Source organism: Zingiber officinale, chromosome 5B, assembly GCF_018446385.1.
Source record: "Zingiber officinale cultivar Zhangliang chromosome 5B, Zo_v1.1, whole genome shotgun sequence".
NCBI lineage: Eukaryota > Viridiplantae > Streptophyta > Magnoliopsida > Zingiberales > Zingiberaceae > Zingiber > Zingiber officinale.
Window position 1 is genome coordinate 77,523,806 of NC_055995.1, and position 27,104 is coordinate 77,550,909.

The 27,104-nt window shown below is 34.2% G+C and overlaps 1 protein-coding gene across 2 annotated transcripts; it reads right to left on the reverse strand.

The window, feature by feature from the left end:
• Window positions 1-1,809: 1,809 nt before the first annotated feature.
• Window positions 1,810-27,038, reverse strand: LOC121984601 (myosin-6-like). 2 transcript variants are annotated; one of them, XM_042537607.1, is made up of 39 exons: window positions 26,496-27,038; window positions 26,133-26,261; window positions 25,741-25,884; window positions 25,505-25,650; window positions 25,258-25,414; window positions 25,092-25,150; window positions 24,780-24,939; window positions 23,123-23,272; window positions 22,901-23,037; window positions 22,657-22,803; window positions 22,405-22,506; window positions 20,714-20,771; window positions 20,493-20,594; window positions 17,567-17,604; window positions 17,348-17,474; window positions 16,527-16,697; window positions 16,314-16,445; window positions 13,060-13,169; window positions 12,918-12,984; window positions 11,689-11,866; window positions 11,367-11,572; window positions 10,943-11,062; window positions 9,981-10,079; window positions 9,532-9,744; window positions 7,583-7,743; window positions 7,211-7,316; window positions 7,087-7,125; window positions 6,915-6,998; window positions 6,661-6,831; window positions 4,784-4,939; window positions 4,479-4,658; window positions 3,676-3,804; window positions 3,528-3,598; window positions 3,342-3,441; window positions 3,204-3,260; window positions 2,773-2,829; window positions 2,573-2,653; window positions 2,310-2,389; window positions 1,810-2,164 (listed from the first exon to the last, which is right to left on the reverse strand). In XM_042537607.1, the coding sequence occupies exons 1-39, from the start codon at window positions 26,496-26,498 to the stop codon at window positions 2,050-2,052; spliced, it is 4,542 nt and encodes a 1,513-aa protein (XP_042393541.1). In that variant the 5' UTR covers window positions 26,499-27,038; the 3' UTR covers window positions 1,810-2,049. The 2 variants fall into 2 exon arrangements, with proteins under 2 accessions (XP_042393541.1, XP_042393542.1); XM_042537608.1 differs by lacking the exon at window positions 16,314-16,445.
• Window positions 27,039-27,104: the final 66 nt, after the last annotated feature.

Sequence of the window (27,104 nt, forward strand, 5' to 3'; positions counted from 1 at the left end):
GCTGAAGTCCAAATTGATTAAAATATGACAGAAAATTATAATCAATCAAATGACCTCACGTTAAAAAGTTCTGCGATTAATAAGTATAATAATATATAAATTAACTAAGTTGAAGTCAAAACATAAATCAAACTCAAGTTCATAATAAAAAAAAAAAAAAACAAATAAATTAAATTTAAACAACTATTTTAATAGATTGATTTATTTTAAATTTAATTTTACTCCACTCAATTAACTTGTTAAATAAATTTAAATATTACAAAATTTGACTCGGCTTAGTTTTACTATTTTTTTTTATTTTTTTTTATCTTAAATATACCATAAGCCTTACTATTTTATTTTTTTTTATCTTAAATATACCTAATGATGTAATTTGAGAATCTGAATTTCTTTATGTTAGCCGCAATCATATTAGGTTGGGCCAAGACACAAGTTTGTTAGACTCATTTGCATTTTAATTTTATTTGGGGAGAAAGTATCCAATACCTTACTAAAAAAATAATTTGTAACATTCTAAAAATCTCATTGTAGGAAAATTATATCACACAATACCTTATCAAAACCTTCCTATAAATCTTAATAATTCGAAATAAAAAAAAACAATTTGACGATTCTAAAACTTTTATATTTATTTTAAAGTTAAAGTCAGATAAATTAGCATCTAATTTTTTGTTTTCTCTTTTGAACAATATATATGGAGGAGATAAATATTTTTATTTATATTTTATAAATTGTTGCATTTTGTTCTCAGTCTTTAATGGATAAATATTAATCATCGGGAGATGATTTCGTTCCTTGTTCTCTCGAATTTTTAATTGATAGGAAATGAGAGAAAATAATAGTATTAAGTGCCGTTAAAAATAATAATGAATTCTAATTTTAAAAATGAATAAAAGAAAAATATCAATTTATACTGCATCATGTTTGTCCATCGTTGATCCCGACCGTTCATTTAATTCATTAATTTCTATAAATACTTGCCCTCCCCCGTTTCGATGTCATAGTTCCCTTTCCGTTCTCCACTAAATGTAGCGTTAGGGTTTCCGATTAGGTTTTCGATTCGTCGTGTCTGCCGCTGTTTGATCGGCAGGTTCTCCTCCGGCCGCCATCTACGCTTCGCGATTCGGCCGCGTTTTTCCTCTGATCTTAGCGGCGCGGAGGAGTCCGGCCGGATCGCCATGCTGTCGCCCCTGAGGTCTGTTGACCTCCTGCAAAGTCCTGTTGCGGAGGATTAAGGCGTCGAGGGCGATGGGAACGATTAAGAGACGGTGTGATCGGCATCCGATGATGGTCGCCCGGATTGGACGAGGAGCCGGTCGTTGAGCGAAAGCGCTCGGAGGAGCACCCCGATCAACCAGTGGCTACACGACGGCGGCGACGACGACCCAGCTACCGCAGGAGAAATCAATTAGAGAGATCAAGAAAATCAATTTTATTTTTTCTTGATTTTTGTTTTATTTTTTATTAATGGAAATCATGTAATGAGCATTGGTAAATAATACTTTATTTTTTAATAAAAGAATCTTTTGATTTTTTTTTCCAGTTAAATCATATTAGAAGAAAGAATTGTAGTTTCCTTCAAATTCCAGTTAAATTATATTATGAAAAATGATTCCATTAAAATTTATCAAACAAATAATTCGTTTCGCTTTTCTTTTCTTTCTTTATTTTTAGATGTTCAAGTTAACTAATTAATTGATTTATAAATATTCGACAATAAAAGATCTCAAAATCTCTCACATTAATCATATCTTATTCTTCTGGATCGACAAAAACTAATTCAGAATATATATTGTTGTACAATTGTTCTTGGCACTGAAATCAAATCTTTATATTGCTGTAGAAGGATATTTCTATCGTAAGTTATTCTGAAGAATAAACTGCTATTCTGAAGAAGGATATTTCTTCTTTAAATCAAACAAAGAATTGAACCAAAACTACAAGAAAATAGGGACCAAAATTCATCACAAACAACTCAAAATAATCTAAAAGAATTTTGATGTTCCTTGGTTTATCGAAAAGTATATGCACGCTTGGATTGGCAAAGCTTTAGTCTTGTAAGAATTGGAATGCTGTGTATTTGAGAAGTTCCTCGGGTGGTTTGACATCGAGTAAATCCTTGTCGTGCACGGAGGTTGAAACTTCATCCAGTGAGAAAGGAATGCTGTATCATGAGAAGTGAAAGAGAAATTAACATGCATTGCTCCATAACATTAACACAACTATCATATATTAAATTCGAACTAATTAATATCAATTGCTCTATAACTTTAAAACAACTACAATATATTGTATAACATCGTTTGTACCTCAAATCATCGTCCAACAAAAATGTGACTTCACCATCCTCGGAATCATTTACCAGTAATTTACTCATGTCAGAAAGTACCTGTAGAAGAATGAATGGAAGATATAGTTGGTTCTGAAATGGAAAGATGATAGTACCTAAAGGATGTTGAAAAAGATTACAAGAACGTTCAAAAAGAAGATTACAATAACAAAGAAATGCATAATGTACTACTTCGTTTATCGAAGACTTGAAGAATGCTAAGATTTAGTTGTTTGAACTTACAGTTGGAGAGACGCTCTGACTGTTGTATTTGTCATCATAATACTGGGTGCAAATTCTGTACAGTTCTTGAACACTAAGCACCTGCATAAATAGAAAAAAGGACTAGTAACTATTGCAAATATTTGAATTGTTAGTATCGAATGCTTTCAGTATCTCAATGCACACCCTATAGATTTGAATAAACCGGAGAGTAAGCTTACCGGGCAGAGGTCATTGACTATCTCATCAAACGAAATCCTATACTTCTGGAATATTACCTGCACATGGCACCAAGAACCATCAGATGAAGACAAGACTGGTTTTTCCCCCCAAACTAATAGTAGATAAGAGAATTAAACAACAAAAATAATGTTTCTTGATAGGTTTCTAGGAGGTAATTCCACATTCAAAAATAACATGTACTTGCTAGGAAAACCCAACTCAATCAAGTCAATATACAACAGAAATAGATCAAATGGATAAACTATAATTGTTATGGTCAAGATCATGAAGCTATGAAATGGTGTCCTTGCTAATAAATATTAGTCAATGATTGATTCAAGAAAATTGTACATGCTGAATTTACATATATCTAAGAGAAAACTTATCCATGTAGAATGGCAAACCACCATGTATAAAAAAGTTAACTTACCAAGAAACCAATAGCTTGTCTTGTGTGCTTAAGTTCATCCCATGATGAACCAACAAGCTATAATTTAGAAACAGAAAAGATTTAGATATATATAAGAACTTTTTTACTAAAACAAGCATATAAATATATAATACTTACCTCTGGCTTTGATTTAGTGCACCACAATTCCAATTCATCCAAACCAGATTTAACGTACTCTCCATTGCTAAAGGAGCAAAATTCTCGGCGCAGGAGAAGACTAGAACAATATATACGCTCCAATTTAATGGCATGTAACTTAATTTGAGAAGAGAGAGAGAGAGAGAGAGAGATAGGGAATCTCACCTATTAAAAAGTTGAATATTGATGAAAGAGAAGAGTTGAACAAAGATCTTCTGAATAAGAATCTCAGGTACCTAAATATTGACAAAGGTAATCTGATTGCTAGAATAAATATTTATTCACAATTTATACATGACAAAAGAATCCTTACATAGTTCTCTTGCAAAATTGCCAACAGGTTATTAAGGTTGTCAATGATACTCTGCCACGGGCTGTTCTGAGTGTTACTTACAAAGGATCGTCCTCTTAGCATAGTCTTTGCTCTTACTGTCTTTGTTACCTTTAGTTTAAAAATCCACAATCAGCAAATTAAAAGTGAGTACTAAACGTATTAAAACACCATCAAACGTGTTTATCACTCCGAGTGCAATTAAAAGTCATGCCCTCGTAGCATCTGATAGAACTAACAGTATCATTTAAAAGATTGTATTCCTAGAAACAAATTCGTACAGATTCCTATACTTCTCTGAGTATACCAGAGCTGGCCATACCAGAATGATCAAGTTAGTGTATTTAAACCTTTTCCTAAACACAAAGTATATGCAGTGAAAACTGACTGAACCTCTTTAGAAAATGTGTAATAGTGGTCAAGTAATGAAGCTCAAGAAGAATCAAGGGCAAGTGCAACAATTACAGGCAGTGTAGAACAATAATCAAGGAATTTATGCATAATCAAATTATAGTGGCGATTAGAATATGATAACAATAAAAATAGAACTGTACTTTTCCTAATGTCTGATGATTTTTAAACTGTGCCTGTGCAATCAAAGATGTGTACAGCTTACAATCATGAACAGGAAGCATTAAGAGCATGAAGTTGTAAACTCTGGCATTTTGCCATCGATACGAGCTTAGTTTTGAGTATGAATGAGAGATTTGGTTTGGGGATGAGTGACTGCTCAGCAAAAATTTAAAAGAATGCACAACCATAGAAACAAATGCAAATCATATCACCTGTAAACACTGTGAAATTAATGAGCTCAACTCTTTCTTTGTACTATCACGAAGGATCCCAAAAATTTTTTCAACATAAGCTGAGAGCTGCTGCTTGAATAGCAATGCTGGGTATTTGGCCTCTACTTGGCGCACAAAGGCAAGTCCATCCACAGGAAGGTTTGAAGAAGAGCGAAACCCCTGCAACACATTTCATAAGAAATGGAGTTGATGAACTTTACAATTTCAGAAGAATTGTTTCAGTAACCCTGTATGATTTACAACAGAATTCTCATAGCAACAGAAAGACTTGATGAATTGCATACTTGTGTCATTCGCCCAAACAATGATGTTGTCGTTGGAGGTATAGCTCGTGGTGTAGAAGCAGCTGCACCAGAAGCTTTTAGACTCTTTTGCAACAGATGTAACAAAGTAGATGAATTTGACAACCAGTAAGCTAGATGATCGGTGCTCTGGTCATCCTGTGTCACACATTCAGTTGGGTTGAGTATCTTTGGGAAGGGGCTTACAGTTGAGCAATTCTTAGAAAGTAAAAGAGAAGTAGCTGACTAGCAACATCAGATGATACCAAAAAAAAAACAAAGAGCAAAGGAACTTAACAGTAATACTGAAACAGACTCATTAGCAAAATCATGCATTAAGTATCTGAAAATCTAAATTTATTTTAACATACATCTACACAAGTAAAATATCTATACTATTGCAGAAGAAAGTGAAGAACCAACCGATACTAAAAAGTGTCTGCAAAATAATTTCATAAAAAGAACAAGTGCCAGAAAATCTAGATTAAGTTCTGGTCTCCATTCAATGTATAGTTAGAAAGAGAAATATATTGTCCAAGAAATATCTACCAAATGATAAAACAAAAAGAAATAGTTATAACAAAAGACTGCATGGATTAAATTGATGCCCTTAAACTAATCAAGTAGTCATCCTATCCAGATCCTATCCTGTTTTCTTTTTTCTTAAAATCATGGTCTAAAAAATCTCCTAATGATGTTTTCAGAAAATTCTACCACAAGATGCTTCAACATACTGTATGTCCTTGCTTGAAGGATTTACCCATCAAAATGGATCATTCAACTAAAAATGTTTTATTTAAGTAATTGGAAACATAGTTTGGCTCTTTAAAATTCTTACGAAATATCACCAAAAGGGTACATTCAATCAGTATGAACTAACAGAATATCAGTTACCATGCACAGTTTCAAAAACTTCTGTATTGCACACGTGACAAAAATAAGTGTCTATTAATGGTTTAAACCAAACATTGTCAAAAGAAAGTCAATCATAAAAATTGGTTTTACCTACATAAAGTTCAAACTGCTTGATCAAAGGGAGCAAAGTCCAGGATGATACAAGAAATATATATATATATATATATATATATATATTATATAAAACAGCAATTTAATATGGAAGGATGGGATGGCATTTATTCATCATTTACCAACAACAATATGTTTATGACGCATCTCATTCATGGACTGACTCATAGCAATCAGTATCAAGTAGCTAACTAAAATTAGATCAATTGAATTTCCTTAATTTTGATAGGTCTGCTGAAAATTGATTCCTGAACAATTGAGTTCTACTAGGAAATCTAATCAAGGCTCTGCTGGGATGTCTAATGTCCACTGGGAAAATGGAAATGAAATAAACAAAAATATATTAGAAGATTAGATTATAAAGAGACCTTCAGATGTTCTTTTACAAATCAAATCTGAGTTTCACAAAGACTAAATCAAGTTGAGTCAAACCATATTAGGCCAATTTGTTGTCCTAATCATATATTTTCACAGTTGAATGTGAATTTTACTTATTTTTAAATAAAACAGTCAGATCGGGGGTTCAAATATCAAAACCAAAAAACAATCCCCAAACCCCCAAGTTTACATATCAGCCAGCTGTTCAGCTTCTTTTGGATATCCCAATTCGTGTCTCCTTTTCCTCCTATTATTCTAGTTTTGCTATCTCTAATAAAAAAAAAACTCTTTCTCTCGCATTATAAATAAGATTTAAAAAATTACCACAAAAAATTATGTTTACTAAACAATCTTAAATCTAACTTCCAGTAGTCAACAGATGAGAGCCATGTGCTTAACAGGAAAAACAGATCAACTAGCAAAGGTTGTAGTTGGGGAACTAAACAAATATAAATTTGTCTTTCATAAATAAGAACCTCAATTGCGGAACCAATCATCTGAATAAGACGGTCAAAAACACTCGTTTTCTCTGCTTCAAATAATTTCCAGTGAAGAAGAGATTTGTATATAGTCACTGCAGCTGCAGGCTTTCCTTCATCAAAACCAATGTTTTGAACCACACATTTGATCAGTATGTCAACATTCTCCTGAGAGAAAAAGCCAGTTGGGTAAATGTCCTATCATAAGAATGGGAAAACATAAATTTAACCTTCATAAGAATTTTCATTACATGTTGTCTGTCAACATAAGATCTCCTCAGCCTTGAATCAGTCTTGGCAATGTGCTTAATAGGAGGAGGAGCATTTGGTAGATCCTGCAAAAACAATGCAGGATTAGCACAAGTCAACTCATGGAAGAAGTCACAAAAGAGAGATTGATAATGTCATGGATCTGTTGCAGACCTTATGATCCATAAGTTGGTGGGAAATATTATCCATATTCTGCAAGTAATAGCAACATGTAAGTGAAAAACACAGAAAAAAGAAACGTGCAAAGATATGGTGGAGATGATTCAGAATACAGTACTTGTTTTGATGTGGTAGAAGGTATATTTTTGGCAGATGCAAGCATTAAAGCTTGCTGTCGTAGTACTTGATTCTCAGATTCCATGTTAGACAACTTTTCTTGAAGACTGCAGTAGGAACATACAAACTTAATCCATTGTGGAATAGACAATGTGCTTAGGAATCAATCTACAACTCTGAACTTAAGTTCAAACCTTATTTTTTCAATGTACAAACTTAATCCAAGAATTAATGTACAATTCTGAATTTAAGTTCGAACCTTTTGTTTTTTGATAAATGAAAAGGATTGAAATTAAGTTCAGAGTTGTACCTTGATTCTTAAATTCAAATTTAATCATATGCCATACTAAGACAAAAATAAAAATATAGAAACCTTCGCATTGATGTTTTTAGATCAATTAATTTTGCCTCTGACTCGGCAATCTTTGATTCTGCCTCAAGAATTTTCTTTAGTCTTTCCTCACTTAGTGCACTTTTGTCTTCAAACTTTTTCTCTGTTTCTTGAATTTGTGTTTCTAGAGAACTCAACAAAGCCTGAAATTTATACCAAAACATTATGCAAGCACAAAAAAAAACTGAACACTAGCATATCACATCAGTCCTCGGTCCAACACCCACAAAATGCCAATCCCAATTACCCAACCCTTGAGCAAAGAGGACAATGGCTAGTTGTCATGGAAGGCATATAAAACACTCATGTAGAAAATAAGGAATAGAGTAAATTCAGACAAATCTGTTCTACTTTATTTTACATTAGAGAAAAAAAATGCTTAGTTTACAAAATGGAAATATTGTCCTAACTGTAACTTTAACCTAACCTGATGCTCGATCAATATGCACTTGCTGCAAGATCCATTTGGATTATTTACGGTGTGTTTGCTTCCTACAAAATTTTCTAGCTCTATTTTACCAGATTTCCTTTTCTAGAGAAAATTTTGGAAACCGAAAAGAACATATAAAGAACATTGGCATCATTTTTTAAAAATTATTTTTCTATACAATAAATTTGATTTTTTATGCACAGAATACTTACCTTCCACAAAAATAAGAAAAAATATATATTATCAAATATAAATATTTCATAAACAGTTGTTGAAGGAAAATAGAAATATGGGGAAGTTTTCTCTGAAACGACCACAGCAACTAAAGTCTTCTCAGTAATCCAAAATGAATTGCCTAGATTTAGTTTTCAAAAATTACCTGGAAGCACATAGATAAAATGTATTTAGTAGGTGTCGAAGAAATTGTCACATGATCATCATGAGTTTCATGACATACCAATGGCCACGAGACTCACATGGGGTGAGATAGTTTGCTCTAACACTTGACTGCTTGGTGGATTGCCCCAAGCAAGGTGTGACAAGGCAAGTCATTATTGTAGCATACATACGCTTTATGTTTATCAATGCAAATCATAATTGATAAATTTATGTATACACAATTGCTGCATAAGTAAATGCTAAGGAGGAATATTTACAATTTGGACAAAGGGACTTTAGTCTCGCATTAGCAGGAAGTTGAGTCTCAGGCTATAAGTTTGAAGAGATTTTCACTACTAGTGGTACCTTTTGAGAAACTACAAGATTGTGTCTTTTCAAAGTGGACCATAACTTGACATACCCATGATTCATGTGGTCCAAGCCAATATTGGTAAAAATGACCTCACCACTACCTCTGGCCATTTTTTCACATTTTTATATTTTTTAGTCAACCCAACCCAACCAAAAAAATAACCCTTGATATTCATCAGAGCTTTCCTCATCCCTGGTTTCAACAATGATTTTAGCCATTAAACATTAACTGAGTACTCAAATGTTCAAATGAAGCAGAATCCATTTCATTATTTACAATCTTAGTAATATTCACTTATACCGCTGAAGGAAAAAAATTACTGTCTGACCCAATCAATCTCCCTCCCTGACTCTACTTTGCTAGTTCTACATCTTTCCTCAATCCTCTTAATATGAACATGCAAATATAACTCTTTGTTTTAGTTTTACATAGTACAAATTATTTGTTCTTAGTATATCGAGAAGATATTATTACATAATACAAATACAGAGAGTAGAATTGTGTGGCTACACAAAAATTTATCCAAGTTAGCAATGCTTTACATGCTCATGTATAGTATGCAAATTCATACGGATAGTAGGCACATGACAGTAGTAAACGGAAGTCTCTGAGCCCTACTAATAAGTATTGTCAGTAGAGATGACTGGAAAAGATAAGCCAGCATCAACTTGAAAGCGATATAAGTTAATTTACTAAGAAACAGAGGCAAATGAAGAATTTATGAGGGATCAACTATGGGATCTAACTCACCTTTAGTTTCTCATTTTCAGCTGTGGCTTTATTCATCAAATCTATATCAATAACTTGGACCTCATGTACCAAAGAAGCATTTTCTGCAGTCTTCTTGGAAGTTTCCTGCTCCACTACAAGCTTAGTTTGTGTTTCTTTGACCTGTAGTTGCATATCCTGCAAGGCTATTTGCAACTTTGTAATTTCTTGAGACTTAGCTTCCTCCAGGTCAAGCTGCAAATACAAGTCAATGGTATGAGAACGATCTAAACATCTGTAGTCACTTGCTCTGAATATAAATTACATTCACAAAATGCACTTATCAAATATTGTTTGGAATTCTCCCTATCGCTCGCATAAAGAGCTAGCATATCATGTATGACTTATGCACCGCTACATTGGTTGGTCACCATATTCATATGCTTTTCAAAATTTTGATAAAGAATACTGAAAATTAACACCACACTAACCCTCATGCGTTTCTCCAGCTGTAGTCTCCATGTGAGTTCTTCAACTTGCTTCTCTAACTTATTTTTCGCTTCTTGGAGTGCACCAGCTTCCTTCGCAGCCTAAAATCATGAGAACAAGAGTAAGGAGATGCAAAAAATAGTAAAATGTGCAAGCACAAATGTTTTGCTCAAATAAGTGATTTTTCATCTATAGTAAACCTGAATAACAGAGAACATTAGACATTTGACACCAATATTCTGTACTTGTCCACTAAACTCTTACATAAATAATTGCACATTAGTTTCTCTTTATCTATTACAATCCTTCAGTGTGCTAACTACTCAAGATATGTCATATTGCTATGTACTTGAAATCTGAAGTTTTTTCATCTATTTTATAGATTCATAAACCATCACTGTAAATTATCAGGTCACTAAAATCACAAACTTTTTTTCCTTAATAAGGCCCTGGTTCTGATTTAACTTTAATCACTTTAACAGGAAAGACAGTTCGATAGGCTAAGATTCCTTTGTTTGAATTTTGGAGTAAACATCATGATGCATAATTCACATGATAAAACAAAAAAAAATGTTCAACGCTGAACCTGGGACGACCGATTCACATGATAAAACAAGTTGGCAAAACACAAGGATGGAGAGAGAGAGAGAGAGAGAGAGAGAGAGAGAGGAGAGTGTCCTGACTTGATAGTGGACAAGCACAATAAATGCCAGTATAAGAAAGAAGTTGACACGGTTTGGGCAGGGCCAATGCAAGACGATGCCCTTTCAAGCAAAAATAGTCATTCTCAGGGATGAAACTGCAATTGTATCGCATACATAGTTTATGCAAATGTTATCCAAGCAAGAAATTCAGATGCTTCTAAATACTTGAAAATACAAGCTGCTTTCTCGTGGCATGATCTAATAAAGCAAAACTAAATATGAGATCATATAGGCGCATTTTTAAACTAGAAAAAAATTACCAATTTAAGTTTCCGTAGTTCCCTTCTAGCAACTCTTCCTCTCCAAGCACATTGCATCGTGATTGTTGCCTTCTTTAGCCTCAAATAGCATAAGTATGCTAAGTGTCTGCGGAAGTAACTCTGGAAAAAGGAGAACATTATTTGGACTTACCACAATAACATGGAAAAAGATAATAAGTACTGTTCAAAACTATAGTGTACAGCCAATATGCATGTGTAAACAAATACCTCTGCCGGAAATAGGTTGATCGGATAGATCAACAAATACACATGAGAAAACAAATGTTTAACTAGAAAAATTAATTATGAATATGGATGGAGGCATGGAACTGAGAAGCGCCACTTTTTTTTATAGACCAATAGAACAAAACTGAAATATATATTGCTAATTTTTGTTGACAGGTAAAACACAATTTTCTTGTACCTGAATAATTGTTGCAGCTCTTGTCTGTTTCCTATAATGAAATTCCTCACGAGCAACCATCCCACGTAAACCAGATTGAATGGTAATAGATGCAAGACAATTGTTGGTGTACATTTTCCTTGCAAGATGCATGCGAAAATATGCCTGGATTATCAAGGCTGCAGCTTGCCTACACATGCTTTCATAATATTGGCGTGCATTGCAACCTTCAAGAGAGGATCAAATTTACTTTCAGTGTGATAATATTATCCTTCTGAACGTCAAATATGCAGAAATATAGAGGGGTAAACCAACCAAATTAAAGTATTGTGCTTGATATTACCTCTGCATGCAGTCTGTAATTGTATAGCTGATTTTTGGAGTAAGATGAAATGTTTGCGAGCCAAATAAGATCGTACTTTCCTTTGAATTTTCTTGGCAGAGAGTCCGAGAACTTCACTCCTATGAGCATCTAATTCAGCCATCTGACCAGCACGAAGAAACACTTTTGTTTTGCCTATCTAGAAGTGCATACATTACAATTAAAAATTTGTTATAGCATTAAAACTGGTAAATCTTAGCAAGAATATGTAGTTCGACAAATGTAAAAAAATTTCCACTATCAAAGTATATGGGCACAATTTACCCACTACAAATACCAATTAGAAAAACATATAAGAGCAAATCTATTTGCACTTTTTTAAGAAAAAAGTTATTTTCAAGAGTGTTGAAAAAAGTCCAAAACAAGCACAAAATCTTCTACCATTCCTATCCACCACTAATACTTATAACATGGAATGTGAAACTATAATGGTTAACGACAAAGAAAGAACAATGAGAAATTTTTTTAGCATTATTTTTTGTCTCTGAGAATCCTTTCAAATTCGTAAAATGCTCGTGAAAGACAAGTAGATTAGAGAATTTATGACTATTTTCTGGCCATACTATTGAATTAGTGTATGGTACAGAAAAATAAGCAACGAGTCCCAGCTATTTGATCTAATTTTTATATTAAATTAAATAAGAGTTGAAATATGGCTACCATTCTGCACTTTTAGAAAAGGAAAATATGACTACTATTCGGCACTATAACTTCTGTGAGACCATGATTTAATCTTTTATTCACATAGCTGAAAAAGGAATTTAGAGGATGCAGTAAAATGTAAACATTCTCGGCAATCTGTTTCGTAAAGAATGGTTCCTATGAACGTGGATATACCCATTCCTGAAAATTAAAGTAGGTTGGCCTTTGTGATAACCTATCCATTGATGGTAACCTTTTCCAGCTACTTAACCTGAATTTTTGTTGTTCAATCTTTGGCATTCCTGTTATCTTGCAATTGCTCATTATGAAAGTGTAGCAGCTGTTTGTAAGTTAAAACTTTCATGCAGTATTATTTATGCATAGTGAAGTAACAAAGCAGTTCAAAATTAAGCACCAAATGCACGCATAAAAAGTTAGCAACAAATAGTATGGAGCATATATATGATGCTGGATGAACCTGCAAATAAGTGGACTTTTCAAGGAGACAATACAATATCAAGTTTCTTACTGCCAACTTCTGTATTTACCTGATAACCTTTGAGCCCCACTTTCTCTAACAGTTTTTTAGTAACAGTTACCTCATCAAAATTCCCACTGTGCATAAGAAAAAAAATATGTAATCAATTATAAGCCAGGATGTTTAGTTTCCAGAAATAGATCAACAACTACCTCTCGTTCAATAAATCAGGGGCAAAAATGCCAAACCGATCTACAAATTCATCAAATGTGCGCCGTGTTGGGTATCCAGCACAGCTTATCCTGATCGCCTCCAACACACCCTATATGCCATAGAAAGTAAATTGCGCTTGTGCGTAAGTACGACTCTAAAACCATACTAACAAAAAAGACTAGCAACCTAAGGTTGTCACATTGAGGTTCACATAGTGAATCATTTTGATATGAATTATCAAATCCATAAATCAACATAAGATTCATTTGAATATAGATAAGGATATACTAGGGATCGAGCCCAATGGTGTAGGAGGATCTATATAGCCAACTTCACTTAGTAGGATAAAGGCTTGATTGTTATTATTGTTGCATCAAATTGTGAATGGTAAGGTTCACATAAACAATTATAAAATATATGTTAAAACATAATTCTACTCTATTTAAAATAGTTTTAATAAAACATTATAATATTTCATTTAATGGCATAATAAAATAGATTAAAGAAGTTGATGTCGATTTGTAAAAGAAATACTTTTCATATTCAATTTCTTACAATGTAAAGAATTTTGTTTATTTCATTTGATTTAAAACTAAAAAAAAAATTGTATAGAAAACTTATTTATAATTTTTTTTTTACATCAAAAACCTTTGTGCTCAAATGGAAATAATCTCAGCCATGACAAAACTTCTAAGTAGCTATCAATTTTGTCTTTATTATCATTTTATGTACAAATGTGACAAAATTTATTCATATTCATCATCCTTGGATCCAAGTTCAAATTGGCTATCATTAACTGTGTCTATACTTAGAAGATCTTTCTTCTATGTCATAATTATCTTCAATATTTCACTTTGTTTAGCCATTATACTTATATTGTATAAATGTAAAATATAAAATTTATTATTTTTCTTTTATAATAGAGTTGATTTAACTTCTAGTATATTTAATTTAATTTGATTTCTTATTGAGTTTAACTTTTAAGTTTCTTTCTTATTTTAAAATTGTATTAAATAATATTTGTATCAAATTCTATTGAATTAAACTGAATTATCATGGTACTTTTCATTTCTGATCCATACCCAAGAATCCTATTATTGTATATTTGAATCGTTTTGTATTGCATGATAAGAATCCCAAGGTTTAAAATTTCGACCCGTACCGAGGTTTCGGTTTCAGACCGGAACGATACGGTTTCGGTATCGTATCGTGCCGTGCCGATATAGTTTCGGTATTTTTTTTTATTTATATATAATAATTATAAGATAAATATAATTATGGTCTATATATAAAAATAAGTTGTATATTGATTTTGTATAAATTTTTAATTATTAAACAATTTAACATTGTTAGAAAAAATAATTAAAAATAGTTTTATTTAAATAAAATTGATAGATCAATAATTCGAATTAAATGGATCTATCTATAGTAATAAGTATAAAAATTAATATAAGATATTACTTTATATATAATAATAATTATATAAATTAACTATCTATTTATTAAATAATATTTATTTAAAATAGTAAAAAAGATCGAGTAAAAAAATATAAAATAATAAAAAAATATCAGAATATAAATATTATTTATTAGATTTTTAAAAAAAATTAGAATTTTAAAGAATTTAAAAAAAAAAAATAGAATTTTAAAGAATTTTTAAAAAATTTTAAATGAAATTTAAAATAATACAAAATATTAAAAATATATAGTAGAAATTTTTAAATGAAATTTAAAACATTAAAAAATCAGAATATTAATTAATAAAATTTATTGAATTTATTTTAATTTTAAATATATTTTATTAGGATACTTTAATTAGGGTTTATAAAGGCCTGTTCGAAATATCACCGATCTTTAGGAATTGTTTAAGGGTCGTCTAGCGACGCCTTCGGGTCGCAGAAGACTTCGCTCAACACCTGCCTTCGATGCCGAAGGCTTCGCGAGACCGCCGGAGGCGTCTTGCGACTTCTCCAGCGCCGCCGGAGACATCCCGCGTCTCCTCCTGCGCCGCCGGAGGCGTCCGCGACTCCTCGAGACGTCCCCGTCTCCTGTGCCGGTTTCGACCGGGCGGCACGCGGTATTTGATTCCTTGAAGAATCCTATTGTTGTATATTTGAATCATAAGGTATTGTATCATATGAATCGTAAATTATACTTCTGGCTATAATTCGACATGCTCTTACCATGCCATTTGGCATGAATGAACATGTCACACAAAAGCAACAGGATTCTTCAACAAGATGGAGGCCAAGATTTCAAAATTAGTTAAGTACCAATTTTTTAACTACTTTTAAAGTCCATATGACAGTGAAATGACGAATAGTAAACTAAGTTATTTGGACCAAAAGAATTCACAGATCTCCACAATGGTATGATATTGTCCACTTTAGGCTTAAACTCTCATGAATTTGTTTTTGTACTCTACCCAAAAGGCCTTATTCAATGGAGATATCTTCTATCTTTTAAATTCATGATCTTTTCAATGTATTTTCAACGTGGGATTTGATTGTATTCCCAACAATCCTTCCCTCAAACGAAGGACCACCATTATTCGAATGGTCCGGCCTCTCCCCAAGCATCCAATCACTCTTGACCTGCTCCAGGCCTCCCCTTAAGCATCCGATCACTATTGACTAACTCCAGGCCTCCCCTCAAACATCCGATCACTATTGACTAACTCCAGGCCTCTAAGACTTTTTAATTCACTCCCCCAGGATTTCCGCCAAACATTTGCTTGAACTTTTTACCACCTAGGGTTCACTCCCCAAAATTTTCGCCAAGCATCCGGTCACCCTTGACCTACTTGGACTTTTCACTTAGAGTTCACTCCTCTAGGAGCCTCACCTCCTTTGTTCAAGGCCACTATTCCACCCACATGGCTCAATCTGGACCATGACTCTGATACCACTTGTTAGGACCAAAATAATTCATATATCTCCACAATTGTATGATATTATCCACTTTAGGCCTAAGTCCTCATGAATTTGTTTTTGGGCTCTACCCAAAAGACCTCATTCAAATGGAGATATCTTTCATCTTTTAAACTCATGATCTTTGATCATACTCCCAACACAAGTAATATAAACTCATTTAAGAAAGCAACAAAAGAAGTGCTCACAAGGGTTACCCAGCAGTATGATCCATCCAAAATGCTTGATCTTACAAGTAAATACTACTCCGGCATAAACAAACTTGTGCACGGAGTAGATATGAACAAACACATATACAATAATATAAAAGGATGCAAAATTACCCCACAACGAAGCTGCTGTAGGACATTCCTGTTCTCGAAAATTGCTGGTCTCAGGAGACTATTAGGTTTTACACACCGCACGTAGTGGGGCTCAGTATGGCTTAGAGTTTCTAATAATGTTTGCAGTTGTTGCTGCAAAGAAGTGTGCACAAGTAATACATATATATTCTATATTAGCAGAATGGGAAAACAAAACAAAAACAAATATTTCACCTTAAACCTTAAACCAATTGATGAAAACTTTGAAGACTTGGATGATTCCTCTGCAAGTGGTGGGAAAAGACCTGCAACAAAGGGACACCTTGAAGCACCCAAGAGTTCTTGATGTTCAGCAACAACATAATCTTTGTTCTTATCCAAGAACAATTCTGTCTGATATGTAACCTGAAAGATATAAAGGAAGATGATATTCCTCACTACGCACAATGAAATACTCAAAGTAGGAAAGAAACTTAAGAGATCACATCTAGACTGTGGAATATGAACTATGGTTCAAGTGGAAATTGGATCTATTCAATGATGCTCAACAATTTAAATTGACAAGCCAAATAGTGTCTCTATGCTAGATTGATACATTTCAAAAGTTGTGGCCAAACAAATTATATCATCCAAAAGTAGATAAGTTAAACCAAACCACCTAACTAGAGAAATCAAACAAAATAATTGGGTGTTATATAGTTTTCAATATGGTTTATACTTTATATGTCTACTCATACAACTCAATGCTCATACTGATTACTCAGTATACACACCTTCTATTTTCCTGTCTTACAATAAGGTAGAGATAAGAACAGTACAAATCACAAATAACAAAGCGATTTTTTCTTATGGCTACCAGTATTTACTATGTAAAGGAATAGAAGTATAAACTACTGAAGTAGAAGAATGATAATTTGTAGACTAATATCATTTACAAACAAAATTCAAATTGCATTTCAAGCCGAACCATCTACCAAGAAGTCAACAAAAATTTCTTAGTTTAGTCAGTCCAGTTGGATTTGGATGGTTCAACCAAACAGAGATTGTCAACTTACATCACCAGCATAATGACGGATTGTAAAGTCGGAGCGTGAAAATTTAGGCTTTGTGAACCGCTGGTGATTCTTAAATGTTTGATACAACTTCTCAGCAAATGTTTCATGGGTTGACCTTGGCATCATACTATAAAAAGGAATATACATCAGTTGCTGATAAATCTGGAAAATATTAACTGTAATAAAATGGAAATATTGGAGTGGTAATATCATACATACCAAGCTTCATCCAGAAGAGCAATTATTCCACCTGGTTTCTGAAAATTGTTCAATGAAGAGTGGAAATATACTGTTATACTGAAAATTTAATTTACATTACAACAAAGTGCAATTAGTGTGGAAATTACAACAACAACAACCAAGCTTTAGCCCACCGGGTAGGGTTGGCTATATAGATTCTTTTACACCATTGGACTTTATTCCCTACTATATCATCATTTATACTTAAATAAATTTTATCTTGTTTTAGTGTAGAAATTACACATACAACAATAAATATGCACAGGTGTATCTAGAATTTTGTTAGTTAGTACAGTTCTTTATTTCCCAGTCATTGTTACAAAATATGTAAACTCTAATTAATATTTAAAGAAAACTAATTTAGTATAAGAAAATAGACCGTCAATGTCTCAAATCCTAGCATAACAGTACACATCAAGTATGACATGGTGTTCCGTGTATTACAACATGCTATCTAGCACATATACTGGTCCAAACACTAAGAACTGTGGATCGATTATGACATTTTACAAGTTAATTACAATAATTAGTGATGTAAAAATTTGCCAATTCTCAAAGTTAAGTAAATTAGTTTTCTATAGATTTACTATTATCTTTGAAGTGCATACTCAAATCTACTTATTGGTGTATCATCACATAAAAGGTAATTCACATAATGCTCTTAAACATGTTGGTGCAATTAACCTCTAAGGTTTTGATATTTGTTTGACAATATGTTTAATGAAATTTGGTCATGGTTGACTAAGTTAATAAGAAGTCCTGACAGATCAAGGCTGACCTAGGCAAGGAAAAAATCCAACTAGATTGACTGGATGACTGCAAAGGGAAATGAATTGGTGAGAAGTTCAAGCAGGTCAATGTTGACCAGATGCTTGGTAGTCAAGTGAGAAGTGCTGATTGGTCAAGGTTGACGTAGGCAAGTGAGGAAAGGAAAAGTCCAAGCAGGTTAAGGTTGACCGGATGCTTGGCAAGGGAAAATTTCAAGCACGTCAAGGTTGACCGGATGTTTAGCAAGAAAAAGTCCAAGCAAGTCTGGATGTCTATCAAAGGAAAAGTTCAGACAGGTCGAGGATGACTGAATGTTTGGCAAAAGAAAAATCCAAGTAGGTCAAGGGTGACCGGATGCTTGGCAGGAGGAAAAACACTAGGGGAGTAAACTCTAGGTAGTGAGAAGTGTTGGAGAGTGAACTCCAAGTAAGTGTGGCCAGTAGGTTTGAGCGACCGAAACAAGGTTTGAATAGTGTGGCTAATACTATTTTTCACTAGTATTTCTATTATCTATTTGTACTAACTCTGTGTTGCAGGAAACAGAGTTTTACAGATTAGTTCAGTCGAGGTTCAGTTGACCGGTTATCAGACATGGATACGATTTGACTTTGGAAGGAGAGAAGAAGATCAGTCGACCGATAATGTGGACCGAACCCAAATTCGATCAACCGATCGAGCCCAATGCGATCTGACCGGGAAGCAAATTGGAGGATCAATAGACCAGAAAAGAGGATCGGATCAAACCTACAAGGAAAGTTTTGGTTTAGTCGACCGATTTGAAGGATGAGTCGACTGTAAAAGGCAGAAATCAAGCGTTGATTTGGCGAAATCGAATCTGGATCAGTATAATGGTGATAGGTCGATCGATAAAGTCTTATAAAAGAAGACTCAATGGCAGAGGCTCAGTAATCAATTCATTGTCAAAGCTCTCCAATTTGTGCCCGAAAAAGATCATCCAAGTTCTGCCTATATGATCCAGAAAGATCCAGGATGAGCACCGTCGCACTCAGGACTTCTAGATAGATCCACGAGTTTGTTTGTTTGTTATTTCTTCACTACTACTTCTGTTATTGTGTTTGATTGCCTTGCAATCTTGTTAAGAGGTTTCTCCACCTCCGGAAGATAGGGATAGATTCTTGATAGAAATCAATATTTTTAAAATTCTTAGAAAGCCTCTTCCAACTTCTGTTGTTCATTGTTGACAAAGGCAATAGTAGTTCTTTCTAGTTTTTAGTGTTAAATAAAAACATTAAAGTTCATAATTCTTCATAGGGATGTAAATGAGACAAGCCGCTCGTGAGCTATTCGAAGCTCGATTCGATAAAAGCTCGTTTGAGCTCGTTTAATGAGGCTCATTAAGATAAACAAACCAAGCTCAAGCTTCACAATATTCGGCTCGTTAGCTCGTGAACATGTTTGTTATGCTCATGAATCAACTTTTAAATAAAAAAATAATAGTTTTGATATTAAATTTATAGATTTTACACTCTACTTATGAAAAACATAGATAAATATATTAAATTTATTTATTAGAATAAAATTATAAATTTTAACAAGAATATTATAATTTTTAAAAAATATATAATTTAGTTTTTAATGAATATTTAAATTTATAATTTATATTTATTAAGCTCGTTTAGGCTCAATAAAAGCTCGAATAAGCTCGTGAGCCATGAATATATTCGTTAAATGAAGCTCGAGCTCAGCTCGATTATAAACGAGCCAAACTCAATCATTCAAGAGTTCGGCTCGGCTTGGCTCGATTACACCCCTAATTCTTCAGTCACTTCAAGAACATTTTCGATTGTTAGTTATAAACTGTTATGCATGGGAGATGAGCAATCATCATTACTAAAAAGGAGATTGTTTTCCTTTACAACTCATCTCTATTATGCAAACTATTGAAGTTGTAACAAGATACACAGTAGCAATTAAGCATTACAGTGGTATTGCAATTTATTTACTTGGGTAATTTTGTATTGAAAAAAGAAGGAAAATTATCAGAAAGAAGTTTGCAATACATATTGATGGATTGGCATGTTGCAGACGTAAAAAAGAAGCTTGCTCAACAATGTCAGTTAAGCCAAAAGAATTTATTGAAAAAAAAACTTTAACTTTGTTGAAACTCAAAACAAACCTTCTCAATAAGATCAAGAATATCCTGGTTGTCAATAAATTCGATATAACTCCAATCTATTTCTTCTTTTGTATATTCTTCTTGTTCCATCTTAAAAACATGCTGTTGCAGTAAGCGGAAAATAGATCTATTATCATCTTGTAGATATAAAAATGTTGTATTCTCGATAGAATATTAAGTAGGAATTGCTATCCAGCTTATGATAATTCTAGTGCTCAAACCTGATTGAAATGTTGCTGCAGTTTTTCATTAGTAAGATTGATGCAAAACTGTTCGAAGCTGCAAATGATAAACATGTTAGCCTGATGGAGGGACCTTAAGCTCAGATAGGAGGGAAACAAGTAATGATTAGTTACTTGTGGTTTTATAGGTAGAGAAAATACAACAATTATAGGTAGAAGAGCATTTACGTCCCAACCAACATGAATATATACAGCACAATCTGCATCAATATCTATCCTCCAGGATTGGAGAGGTCTCAATCCTGAGAAATAGACGGTCTGTGGCAATAATGTCGACCAGAAATAAGTATATATTTTAAACAAAAGCATATTTCAACAAATATATGCATCAAGTATAAATGTTTAAGGCCACATACTAAGTGAAGGAAAGAGAGATAATACTTGTCAAGCCACAAGCCATGTTTGTCCCAACTATTTGAGGTAGGCTATATGGGCAGAAAAAACAAGTTGGAAAATATCTATTTCCATTTCAATACAAGAAGCTTAGGTTTCATATGAAGATAAGTGATGGAGAATAGAAGGAACCAAATCTAAAATCTTTAGCAAACCACTTGGGAGAATATCCCATTTTGCACATACATTGCTCCATATCCTGCACTTGGCAGTAAAGAGTCACTTCCTAATCCTACCTACCACTAGTCATTTCCTAACTCAATTGACACCAAGGGACAACTTGAATATGGAGGCCAGTTTTCACATGGAATGGAGTTCCTAGCAAAGAAGTTGTAGTGTGGCTCAATAAGCAACGTGTTCATCCTCCCTAGATGTTGTTGTCCTCCTCCTGGTGCCTTACAGGATGGCACTAAGTTTGCAGGGATCAGAAGGACAGGTGATTGGGGAACAAGACAAGGGCAGGACATTGAAGGCAAGGAAAATAGAAAGGGTAGGTTTCTGCCACTGTGTCAGGGTTGTGCAACAAGGTGGAATATATGACAAGGATGCCAAACTAGAATTTACAGTGACGGAGGTTGCCAACATATGAATGAGAGCTAGATCATTACATGCCACAGGGTTGACAAATAAGATGCAGAATCGATCATAGGACTTATTATGGTGGTGTAGAAGATTGCCATGCATCCGCATTGAAACGTCCTGCAACACCACCCACATTGAGAGTGACACAATCTACATCAGGATCAACTCCATGCTCAGATGGAGAAGATGTGATAGGGAGTGCATGGGGAGGGGGAAGGAAATAACTATGTGGAGGAAAGGAGAGAAGTTAGTATTAGTGAGAGCTCATGAGGAGACACACTGTTAGATATCAAATTTTTTCCCTATCGAAAAGCTCATTGTAATTAGTTTTAAATTTTAGATTGCCAATTAAGTTGAACCAAAACAATTTATTGGATTTTGGAATTTAATGTAGTCTAATTAAATTTTGGGAAAATCCATCACATAAGTGTTGACATTACGGACATATGGATCCAAATCAGGATCAATTTGAAACTATAACCAGAAAATTAAAGATGAACCAAATTTATACTTGGGCTAGGCTAATTTGGTCGTCTTAACTGGGTTAATGAGGAACTTAATTTTTTAGGAAGCATATAGAAAAAGACAAAAAACCAGTTGAGTAGTCATAATGCAGCAGCCCCCAACTTGATGCACATCATGACAATTTTTTTGATAGCTTCAATGATGAATATAAAAGCATACCGGCTTAGCACCTGTTTGTTTTGAAACTTTCAAATCCATAAATATCCAGCACTCCAATCAAAATCTTTGAATCAGGATCTTGGCCAATTGAGCAGTTGATTTTATTCACAAGCCTGCATGACACATGTAAAAAACTTAATAGCATAGTAATAAAACTGTCATACAAAATGAATATGGATTATTTTGAACAAATTCCTGGAAGGTATGTATCATCAGTTTAACAAGTAATTCTCATAAGTTTGTAACAATTCAATGACACTGACCAATCAAACAACAGTGAGTAGACAACTTTTGCCAAAGAATCTCGGCTAAGAGTTGCAGCTTCAGGATTTAAATTTTTGGTAATGCTTTCACCTCGAGTTATGATAATCCGCTTACATAAGGAATCCTCAAGAGCTTTCTTATCACACCTAAAAATTAAAAGCATTGGATTTGATTTTTCAAGAGATTTGTTTTATAGAATATAATAGTGCACTGAATACGGCATGTGATAAGAAGTGGGCTTACATGAAAAGCTCCGCAGCAGTTCTTAGATGATACCAAGATTTCTCGTCTTTAGGTACAGATGAATCAGCTTCTTCTCCTTCTGCAAATTCAACATTTCCAAGATGAAGAATGGCAGCTACAATGCTGAAAATTGCATCCTGAATAAAGCACACATGAAAAATAAAAATAAAAATTAATAGAACAATGTAAAATGTTTGAGAGCAGAACAGGATAAAATTGTACCTGTTCATCGGTGCTAATTCCAACAACATCCATAGCTCTTCTAGTTGCTAAGTACTCCTCTGACTCATCTAGGCCGTCAAGTTCAAAGCAGTTTGACTGATTAAGGTAGCGAAACGTTCTAGGATGGTCTAATTTGTATCTATCAATGTCCTGTTTATCCATTGCAGCAACTGAGTGAAACTTAGCTGACCAATTAATCATATGATATCAGAGTGCATAGATTGATACAAGAAATGGAACAAGTCACTTCATTATCCTTTTGTTTTTACTTCTTTCTCACTCTGGTTCTGCTAAGATTCCCATAATTCGCTTAGCTTTATTATACTTGAAAACGTAAGCATGCAAATTGTAAGTAACAAACAACTTGTGCTCATGAAACTCTGACATAGAGGCATTGAATGTGAGGGTAAGAAATCTTAAGATATTCAATGGACAGTTCGTCTTGTGACTGAATGCTGGACTAGGTTTCTGGTGTGGGAGTAAAATATCAAGTGCAATGAACCTTGATTTATTGTATCACTTTGAGATACACGATCTCTCTTTCATCAAGTAGAAAGGCAAACCTGATGTTGACAGAGACTAAAACAACATGACACGCTCCAATATCACATAGTTTGATACCATTTAGACTTGAACTTATCCTCATAACAGAAAATAGCTTATATGCAATAGCCCATTATTGTAAGCTTTATGGTTTGGATAGCATTTCAAGAATTTAAATTATAGATAACACAACTACTTGTGATGAACCAGCTCAAGCCTCTTTCCTAACATTCCAATTCTCGCCAGGCATAAGAAATTAAAATAGAAATACACCAAAGAATGAAGCAAAAACATACATATGTATAAATAGTGAACAGATCAGCCAAAATGTTGGATTATGAAAATTAATTTGCTGATTATAATCTCTGCAAGGAAGACTAGTGCAAAACAAAGACGACCTTACATGAAATAAATATACTTGACAGTGCGAGGCCAATTACCCAGTTGTTTCAGGTGGGAAAATATACTATGTTAAATCAGAAGTAATCTGAACACAGTAAACATGATGGATGCAACCCTCCATAAGGCCACCAAAGACCAAATTTTACAGGTTCAATAAGGAAATGAAAAAAAAGGGCAACCCGGTGTACAAAGCTCCCGCCATGCGGGGTCTCAGGGAAGGATTCATTGTATATAGCCTTACCTTGCTTTTTGCAAGAGGTTGTTTCTAGGATTCGAACCCATGATCTTCAGGTCACAAAGCAACAACTTTACCGTTGCGCTAAAACTCCCCTTCAATAAGGAAATGAAAAAAGGGAAAAAAAGTTCTCTTGTGAGTAGTGAGCAACACAACAAAGTTTAAGTGGTTTTATCTATTAGCTCTATATAAGATAGTTTTCTTCCATGTTGAGATGAAACTTAGATAGCATTAATGATAAATTAAGCCTTGCATGGTGATACAATAGTGGAACAATATCCATAAATTTGATCAAGTTATACATACATCTGTTTTTTGTTGTATGATTAATTTCCCATTATGCTAGATCTTATGATATGAGAAGAAACTAATAAACAATCTTTTTACACAAATAATTGTTTATTAGAAATAACTAGATCTCTTTCTCTGAATGAATATTTGTTATAAGGACTAATAGCCACCTAGATGAGAAATTACCTCTGGCGGTGCAGCACATAGCATGTAAAAACAGTGGTAATTTCTCTCAGGCTCAGATATTTGACAAACACGAGATCTTTCAAGCAAGTATGTTCTAACAGCAGCTCCTGAAATCCTTCCTTTCTCATCAAACTGAATCTCAACAAACTTTCCAAAACGACTGACAAGGTAGGAAATTCAACATGGTCATCATAAAAGACAAACAATCCAACAACCTCAAACTTTCTTCCACTTTTTTGACCCAAGGGATGAAAAAAAAGGCAAAAGAGAACAGAGGAAGGGAGAAAGAGTGAGGAAATAATGATTAACTACCTCGAATTATTGTTCCTTACTGTCTTTGCATTGCCAAATGCTTCAAGCACAGGATTGGACTGTACCAAAGATAAGACAATAAATGATATTCAAGTAAGTTTACATTATTTTCTAGGAACAAAAACAATCATTCATAACAAAGAAGAAAAAAAACAATGTACCAGACCTCCAAAATTTGTTGCTCAACTGACCGTGTTTCAGTTGCCACTTTACCACCCATATGAGCAAGAAAGCGCATAAGCATTTTAGTGCTTTCTGTTTTTCCAGCCCCACTTTCTCCACTTACTAATATTGACTGGCTTATTCCATCAATCATCATGCGTCTTCATTTAGGATAAAGAATCTAAGTATTAATAATCTAGAAAGGAGATATAGCAGCATTAACCTAGAGAAAAAGAGAGTATTACTATTACCTGTATGCAGCATCAGCAATGGCAAAAGGATGGGGAGCTAATTCGCCAAAATCTGCCCCTTTGTACTGTTCCATCATGTGGGCATTGTATAGGTGTGGCAGTCTTTGAAAAGGGTTCACAGCAATTAGTATATTCCCAGTATATGTCTGAGAAATAGGACATTAGATTAGCATTCTATCTAAAATGCCATAAAATAAAGATGGCGAAGATACATCAAGTCCCCAATGCCTACTTACATATATTTCATTCATCATAAATCTTGATAGCAAATTCTGCAAGACACCTGGTTCATGCAGATAAGCTAGCTTTGTCATGTCATCGACACCACATGAGGATACATCAGTATCTTTTGGATACACATTGTTCAACTTTGCTGTAACCTGCAGTGAAAAACAGTATTATCATAAAATCACAGTTGATGATTGGGAAAGATGGAGAATGTTCGTGCAAACAGGATAAGAGAAGGCTGATGGAGAGATGGGAGGTCGTGTTCGCCACATGTATATTTACCAAAGAACAGTTCACAGTTCTAGCATGTGATGCAGCCAAGAGAATCAACCAGAATCGTATTTTTTCAAGCAAAAAAAGAAGTGAAATTAGAAACATTCATTAGGGCACAATCACTCACTGTCTTTCCAGAAGTACAGTTGATTGTCACTTCATCTCCATTGACTTCCACGGCCTCCCCATCAATCCAAGCCTCTTCAGGATCCTCAGTCCATACTTTTGACCCTACTGTGGCATTGCTGAGATTGTTCTGTTATGCAATGAGAACAATGAATCCAAGACCATATAAATAGTGAAGCTCATGTAAGTAAACAAACCAGCAGAGAGGATAGTTAATGATGGAACAATGGCATTCATCAGTCATCCAATCCACCTTGGTTCAAGGCAGACATGGAACCCTTTATACATACATTAAACTTATACAAACTAAACCAAATTCTAGATCTCCAGAGATAGTATAAGGTACAAGAACGATGTAACGTACCATTTCGCGCACTAAAATCAGGTGAACGCCTTATCTTCTTAATTCTCCCTCAGCCCGATACCTCCAGGATCCCAGATCGTACCAATGAGAATGCCCAAAAACAATCAAGGGAAGATCCCCACAAAATATCGGGGGAAAAAAAAAACGAACTTTCCACCAGAAAGAAGATCAGATATTTCTCCTCACGGCCATTTCATATATCCTCTTTCTCGCCGCTCACCGGAACTCCAAAGATTCACCTCGAAAAGATCCGATGAGGACACAAAATCCGAAAACCTCGTCGTGTCCGTGTCGTCCTACTCGACCGCGCCTCGAAAAAAACAACGAGAGGGGAATTCGCCGAGGTCAGAGTGGCGAAGGTCTTGCAGCCGTTTCTCCGATCGCAGCCCTAATGACTCCTTTCGCCTGCTGCTACGGCGAAGATCGTTTGATTTCCGCTCAGATTTCTTCGTGTCGTCGCTTAACTTGTCCTACTTTTACTCGCAAGCGTTTCCTTTCTCCCGATGAGTTAAAATGAGTCGTAGCGAAGAAGTCGCGCAGCACTCGTTCGCGCGTCGCGTTGGAAATTTTTTATTTATTTATTTATATATTCTAACCCCTACATTAGTA

Bases quoted from the DNA above. Each gene is read 5' to 3' on its own strand.
- LOC121984601 (XM_042537607.1), bottom strand. The intron at 22,507-22,656 runs GTCAGTGTCATT...TGTGTCATGCAG, and splicing joins TACTCACTGTTGTTTGATTG to GCTTGTGAATAAAATCAACT. The intron at 11,063-11,366 runs GTACAAGAAAAT...TCCTTTTTCCAG, and splicing joins GAGCTGCAACAATTATTCAG to AGTTACTTCCGCAGACACTT.